The sequence below is a fragment of the Branchiostoma belcheri genome, unplaced genomic scaffold (assembly GCF_001625305.1).
Source record: "Branchiostoma belcheri isolate BF01 breed outbred unplaced genomic scaffold, Haploidv18h27 scaffold110, whole genome shotgun sequence".
NCBI classification, from domain to species: Eukaryota; Metazoa; Chordata; class Leptocardii; order Amphioxiformes; family Branchiostomatidae; genus Branchiostoma; species Branchiostoma belcheri.
Window position 1 is genome coordinate 1,140,049 of NW_017802492.1, and position 7,988 is coordinate 1,148,036.

General features: G+C 39.8%; 1 protein-coding gene across 1 annotated transcript in view; it reads left to right on the forward strand.

Annotated features, from left to right (window-relative positions):
- Positions 1-7,746, forward strand: part of LOC109486973 (meiosis arrest female protein 1 homolog) — a 30,461-nt gene extending 22,715 nt beyond the window's left edge. Inside the window, exons 20-28 of the mRNA XM_019790892.1 lie at positions 612-846; positions 1,580-1,701; positions 2,293-2,388; positions 3,063-3,278; positions 3,717-3,777; positions 4,172-4,450; positions 4,727-4,813; positions 5,465-5,614; positions 6,247-7,746. Of these exons, the coding sequence (XP_019646451.1) occupies positions 612-846; positions 1,580-1,701; positions 2,293-2,388; positions 3,063-3,278; positions 3,717-3,777; positions 4,172-4,450; positions 4,727-4,813; positions 5,465-5,614; positions 6,247-6,476 (1,476 nt within the window). The 3' untranslated portion in view covers positions 6,477-7,746. The remainder of the gene's footprint in view (positions 1-611; positions 847-1,579; positions 1,702-2,292; positions 2,389-3,062; positions 3,279-3,716; positions 3,778-4,171; positions 4,451-4,726; positions 4,814-5,464; positions 5,615-6,246) is intronic.
- The last annotated feature ends 242 nt before the right edge of the window (positions 7,747-7,988 follow it).

The following is a 7,988-nucleotide window of genomic DNA, read 5'->3' on the forward strand; positions in this document are numbered from 1 at the left end:
TGGAAACCATTGCTCTCCTTTCACCACCTTTCAATCAACTTTGTGCAATCAACTTTGTAGTCATCACGACTAAATTGCGCTGATTTTACAGTACATGTACATTTATAAAAGAACAATTCATTTAAAAGATCATCAGCGTTAAAAATGCTAAAACATTTTTAATTCCCAGACCAAATCCCAGACCAAAGGTATTTTGTACTAGTCTATATACAGTCAATGTAACATAATTTTTCTCTCTCTATATAGCTATATAGTCAGGTACTCATATATTACCTTGTAATAATGATGCATGTAATCACGAGTTGAGAGATTTCTCATTGCTTCTAGAATTACACTAGAAACATTTGCAAACCTTCACAACCTTCTCTGTTAATTCTTATCTTACTCAAACATGTTCATGTATATACAGGAGTCTAAATCCCTCCTGCTATAAAATTGCAACATGACGTAACCCAACACCAGTTACCATGGTGACAGAAAAAGAGGAAACAGAGCAAAAACAATTTCCTTCGGTAAACATAGTAACAAGAGAAGATAAGTGGAACAGGGATTTTTGTAAAGTGAGAGCTCTTTAATTATGAAGGTTCAATGTCCCTATTTGGCGGTTGTAGGTTCTTGAGGGAGGTGAGGAGAGAAACTTGGTCCTGGCAGAAGGAGAGAGAATCAAGGTGCTGAGTTACCAGCTGGTGAAATTGCTGCGAGCGCAGAAGGACCAGAGACTGCAGCTGGGCATGCTCATCCCGACCTATGCTCGCATGTACGGCTACACGCTACGGCTACAGGACTACGACGCTAGCTCCATCAGACAACTACTGGAGAAAGTCACGCATGTTGTCAGAGTATGTAGTGACATCACAATGTACATAGTCAAGTTCACTTTCTTTAAAGCGATATTATGTAAGATCTTCACTATGTTAAACATTGTTGTTTTATACATTTTCTTGCACTATAACCCAGCCTGGATTCATATGACATTTGGGGAGTAAAAGATCAACGTCATTGCGCCGCAAAAACGTGTTGAAGCTGCCGAAGATACCCGAACAAAAACCGCTGTTTGTTTACATTCTTTTTAGGAGCCTCCTGAAAATACTTATTCTCGTGCTCCTGTCACCAGAAAAACAAAATAGCGATGCTAATATGTTGAAAGTTATTGAAATGGACAATCTAGACTAGAAAATCTCATGTATTTATACTTGCAGTTTTGGTGCAAAATCTTACATAATATCGATATAATATAATATAAATTGTATTCTGTATAGTTGTGTTTGAAAAACACAGAGCATTATTATTGACCTGAGACAGATTTGAAACATTGTGAAATTATTCTACATTAGATTTTTATCGATATTGCTTGCAATCAGGTGAAATTAGTGTAACTTAGTTTAATAGTGTATGTGAAATAATTCATGTGTGTTATGAATATTTGTATGCTGCTTGTATGTTGTAATCAATTGGAATTTAGGGTCTTGGCATTTTGTTTGTGTGAAACAATTATACTGACAATACAACATGTTTAACAATGAAAATACATGTGTAAGTGTCATCTGAATGTACCTTTTTTGTTCTCAGGTGGAGGCAGGTGTGCGTGGTGCGCAGGTGGTGCTGATCGACCGCAGACACCTGAAGCACCTGTCCCAGCTGGTGCTGGCACTGCTGATGGACACAGCTGACGGGACCGTACCACTCAAGGACTTCCCACAGGTGGGGAGGGGGGTAGAGGCTCTTACTGTTGGAGTGAAGGAAGAAATGATTACATGTAGCTAACAGACGGTCACCTAAATGTCGGCTGAATAAAACACTTGGTTGTGTAATAAGTGTCTTTTATTTAGTGACTTACCCCCTGATGAAACTATTCACAAACATGTTTTTTTAGTGTTTTTTTACCCTTTTTTTCATATTTTTTAAAATGCTTGATGAGAACTAGATTTGATACAGAAAGGCTATCTCAGAAAATAGAAAGATAACTGTGGGAGACAGTAAGATGCAAAATTCTACAACACAAATGTTAGCCTTAATTTCTAGCCTATGCTTCATAGCGCGTTATGTGCTATTGCAGAGTGGAACTCGCTGTCACCAAGTACAGTAGCATTAGATAGCTTTAAACAATGTTTAGAGTTGGATGTTCAAGGGTTAGGTATAACAGATAGTTTGGTGTAATGTAGCCAGCTGTCGCCGCGCCGCGTGCTTGTGAAGCTGGTGTGTTACTCTGAATGGCGGTTATACCGGTTATACAGATACAGATACAGATGTGTGATGTAAGCTAATCTTTTTTATAACTATAACCTTGTGTAGGTGTTTGTCCAGCGTTACCGGTACCCGTGTGACCCGAGGGAGTATGGGTACCAGTGTCTGGCAGATCTACTCAAGGCCATGCACCAAACTGCACAGGTAGGGGGCGCTGCAGTCATGCTGGGAGAAAAGTCAGTGCACAGACTGAATACCTGACAGTGTTGAAAGGAATATACAGTGATAATGTAAAAAACATCTTGATTCTTGACTGAATATTTTTTATCTGCAACTCCTGATACTACATTTTTCTATAAAATGTTTGCAAAGTTGAAAGGAATTTCTAGATTGTCAATGAGTTTGTGAAAATGTGAAAAACATCTTGACTTGAATTTTTGTTATCTGCAACTCCTAAGATATTCTTTTTTTCTACAAAATGTCACCTACGTACTACCTATTTATTTGTGTACAATTTCACGTGAATTGGAATACAACATTCTTTTAGCAAACAGTAGAAATTCCCTTCTAACTTTAAGTTCTTATTGTCATTGATTATGACTTATTGATGATAAATCATGAATCACATTTGGTTGATCATGAATTTGCAGCCTAGTCATACCAAAGGTACTAGTACATGCAGTTTCCTCTGTTTAACTTTAACACTCAGTATTTGAGAAAGAATACGGTAGTTAAACACACAACACTACCAGTGGACTAGCCCCCTGCTCTTGTGGCCCAAGGGCTACAGAAACGGAGATTGGCACTGACCTACGCACCATACGTGCGGGAAGGAATTTCAACTTTTTAAATGTAACCTGACCCTTTTCCCTCTGCAGCTGAAGAATGAAGGTAGTGAGGACTGTGAGTGTGAGGTGGTGCTGACACCGCTGTACCACTTTGCCCGTGACATCAGGGTCATGCTGCTGGTCCGCCACTGTAGCGTCCCGCTGGCCACCTTCAGCAATGCCTTCCAGGAACACTTCAGACGCCCGTGTAGACCCCAGCAGTTCGGCTTCTACAACATCCCGGCCCTGCTGGCAGCCATCCCACAGGTGGGCTTTAGATAGCATGTTGGCAGAACGCACCTGCATGAAACTGTATTGTATTGGGCATAGCACTTTGGCAGAACATCTCATATAAGGTCCTATTCATGTATATAAGGCTAGCATCCTGTCTGTAGTTTCCAAAGGCTTTGTTAGAAAAGGTATCGTCTGCAACAGGCAAAATTTTGAAGCAACATTGACCAAACAACCAACACAAAACAGAGTTTTGGCGTAGGAGCAGTATGTTCTGCCAACATGCTGCTTTTGAATCAGTCATTAAAATTGATTTGTGCAAATGATGCTGAATGATGGGACCATCTATTTGTCTAAAAAATCCAGGGAAGCATATCGTAGAACACTTTGTATATTATGTAGTTCGTATTCTAATTTTTACTTGAAAGTACAAGGTCAAGGTTAAATTTACAGATGGCTGTCGTCCTTTCACAGGTGGTGAATGTCAAAGGTAGAGGCAACAGGAAGGTGGTTGTACTGAGGCATGATATGAGAGGTACGTGTCAACAATAACATGGTAGCTATAGTGTCAGCTTGTATCATTGTGTTTTTATTTGTTGTTGTTCATTTAGGTATCTGTCGTGAATGACAATCTTTTCTAATTGGATATTAAATCTTCATCTTTGTTACCCTCCAACAACCCAAATAGTCTAAAGTTTGTTAATTTGAATGGTTTTGTGCATTACGAAAAAATGTGTTTTTGTTTCAATTTGACTTTCCCATATATGTAGGTATGTTCATGGAATTTGCCTAGCACAAGACTACATGTACGGCTCTTGGCTAGTATTAAAAAAAACACAGAGGATGGTGTTATGGGGAGGTAGAGGATAACCTGTATACTGTGAGAGATGACTTACATGTAATGTTTCTTTACTATTTCTTATCCAAAGCTGGGGCTCAGAGTTACCATCATGGAACCGGAGTACGTGGCAGTAGTTCAGGCACCACTTCACCATCCAGTGTGGACAGCAGCAGTAGGGAGTCGTCCAATCGCGGCTCCCCTACCTGTCTGACTGGGTTAGAGCAGGGGCTGCCCGGCGCACACTCTCCCGAGTGCCTGCCAGAATCAGCAGAGATGCCCGCTGTCGGGGTGGCTGAGTGCCCGAATGCTGACGACACCCGCTCCTCCAGTGGTGTGTCTAGTGCTGGGGCACAAGAGACCGAACAAGGTAATTACGCAAGGAAAACTAGTTTGAAAAGTTTATAAAGATGTTAAAATAAAGGGCAGTTTCAAGTCATATAAGTCATTTCATTGCTCATACAACAAAGTCAATGTCTCCAGTGTACATTAAAGACTCAAGTCACATATAGACAAACTAGCTCTGGCTTTCCTTGTGTATTGAGCTTTGTTGTAGTATGAAAAAATGGGATGTTAACAAGTGCACACTGCTATATGATGGTGTCCACTCCAGCTGAAATCTTTCTTCCTTCCTTCCTCACACCAGGTCATCCCAGTGAGGATACAGCTGTGCCAGACCTGCTAGTAAAAAGCAGTGGCCAGGATGGTGTTGGGGATAGTCAGGAAGTCAGAGGTATGTGTTCAGCACCTAGATGTTTCCATTCTATTCTACACATTGTGTCATATCTGTGCCTTGCTACATGTAAGTGACATGCACTCTCTCACTGTCTGGTTTAACTGCATAATTATGTTTCAAAATAACAAAACTAAGTCGAGTTGATACATGTATATCTCTCTATTTACCTGTATTTACATCAGTCAATAACCTTTGTACTGTAGCATAACACCAGCTTTGCATATTTTGGGCATATGATCATGGCTTGGCATATAAGTTTCAAGTTGTATTAATAAAATCAGCCTTGCAGCCAGTTTCACAAGTCAACCAAACTGAATTACACTGATTTTTACAATTTTATACATAGCAAATACAAATACACACTGACATTACAATACATATACAGACACGCTGACAAACATGTTACAAAGCCACACATGGGCACTGAAGTGAAGTCCAGAGAGTCCAAGTTGAAAGTCATTACTGCAAGGACTCATTGTACAGGCATATTGCCTTGTGTAAGAAAGAGTTTTTCAGTCTTTTTGTGCGGGCTGTTGGTACTGTTGTGTTGGGCAAGTTAAGCAAGAAACAGCCCAAAGGACAGTTACTACATTTCCAAAGTGGTTTTTGAGTGTAGCATTCTAACAGGACTTGACCAATTTCTCCCAGACCTGATGTCCAGATCACCTTCCCCAGTTGACCTGCTGAGTGCACCCATCCCACCGTCCCTGCCGTCCCCCGTGCTCTGGCCTGACCCAGTGACCGCTGCCGACACCAGTGACCTCATCAAGTTCACAGATTCACCACCACCAACCGCTGGTAAAACACTGGCTTCTGCTATGGAAAAGTTATTTCTAAGGCCACACCATCTAGATTTGTTGGTTCTCTCATTTTTTTTACCAAAATATGAAGCGACAAGGCCCCCCAAAAATTAAACTAAAAACAGGACTAGGCATCCTATGATTGTCTCAAAAGCTTAATAGGAGCCATGAAGTCAACAACTCAAATAGTCAAACAATGAATTATAAACTTTTTGTCAAACTAATGCAATTGATAGATGAAAACTTTAACAACTAGGAAGACATGGCACCCTCTGCAACTGTTGGGGCCAAAATATTAGCATTTTAGAGTTGACTCAGAACCTACATATTTTCACCCACAAATCAAATTGGTGTGGCCTAAGACTAAAAAGGGTCAACAGAAAGAGTGTCTAAATGATGTCTGTAGTAGCAAACAAAGAATAAAAAGACTATACTCATATCAGCCTAAACACTGGTATCCTCATCTAAATGACAGCTAATAGAAAATGTTGTCATTTGAAGTTGTAAGAGGTTTTTAATAATGTTGTTACTAGCAGTACATACTGTTGTTAACAGTCAAGTACATGACTATGCTTGATAATCAAGTCCTATTTGTAGGCCTTACAAACAGTCCTGTTTCTTCACTTTCAGGCAATGCGCAAGACGTAAAGAAACTAGGCAAGCTTGTTGCAGACTGTACCGAGTCAAGAGAAGACGTAGAGGGGGGAGTAGGAGATGTCAAGAAGACAGGCAAAGGACAGAGGAAGGAGCAAAGGAGCGAGGGAAGAAAAGACGGAGGAGGACTGACGCGAGGAAGTGTGGTGAGGAGAAGTGTGAAGCTGGCAGCAGCCTTCTCGGAACCCCTGAAGACTTCACAGTAGTAGGAGGAACGGGTGGAGAAAGAGAGAGACATCCAGCTTTAGGGCTGGATGCTGAGGACAAGAAGGTTTTGGAATGGACAATGAATGGATCGGTACGAGGACTGATATATGTGCTTGTCAATGTGTGCAACAAAAAGAAGCAAGTCTGGGGGCTACAAACTACTTAACACTGTTCAGTTATTGTACTCTACTAAGTGTTTCTTTATGAGTCTATATATTTCGTTAGCGTGAATACATGTCAATTGCGTAGCTTGTATGTTTAAGTTAATGCTGATATTGGAACTATTTACTTTCATATTTACTGAAGCATCATACCATAGTTTCTGCTTTAGATGTAAAAGAATGGTGCTCTTGTTTCAGGTAAGATATTGTCGCAATGTTCTAAAAGCAATGCAGTACATTAGTATTTTGTGAGTCACAAAAAACATTTGTGGTCAACACTTCAAAGGCATTTTCTGACTTTCCTTTCTATGGATGTTAACTTCCAAATTACACCTGATTTCATGCACTTCAATTCTTCAGGAATGAAAGATAATTTTGTTTTCGACCCCAAAACAGTGGAAAATGAAGAACTAAGATGGTATATGGTACATTAAATTGAATTATAGAAAAATATTTGAGTAACAAAAAAAAGTGGTTGCTTTTCAACTCAAGCTTACATAGGGATTATGTTGTGTTTTCTTGTGTTGTTTTGTGGAAAGATTTAAAATTGTTTTCCTTCCTGTTTGTGTTTATCATAGGATGTCTCGGCTAAAGCAATGTCAGAACAGCATCTCTGTTTATAGTTTGTTATATTTTCTATAAGAAAAATCTAAATCAAAGAGCTGGTGCATTACATTTTCTAAATCATCAGCACCAATGCCTTGTCTTTGAATTCATGAGAACTGTCTCTTGTGGCACTTGGTTTGTGCATCTTGTTGCCACATGTTACAAGAAAAAAAATGTGAGAAAGTTTACTTTGTGCAAATCAGTTCTTTCACATTTCCATTTGCAATTCAGTTTTGCATAGCCTTTGCACCTTTTGTATGTTGTGCAGACAGTTGCTTTCTTCTATATGTTGCAGTGTTATTTACAGACTTGCACTTCTGACATGCATCCTATTTCCATTGCAATGTCGTAGGCAGAAAGTAAGTTGCGGATTTTAGCGAGAAAGGCAATGTTGCAGTTTTAACTACATTAAGTGCAATCATTTATGTTTTGTTGATGTTGCTGTATCATTTTATGTGTCAGATTAATGCTCTTAAAGTTGCTAAAAGCTACAACTACTGTACACTATACGGGTATATGTTGCTACAAACCCTGCAGTAAACTATGGTACATGCCGTCATTAGTAAAGTTATGGCTAGAAAAGCTGTCACAGGTTTTGGTGGGAGAGTAGACTTGGGCTGAGACCTGTTTATTTTATCTCGCTGGTATGGCCGGGCTTTTGCCTCACTGCCTCGGATAGCGAGTTTTTCTTCCGTATGTCCTCAGGGACATAGTCTCCTTATATTTGCGTCCCGAAGTGTAACT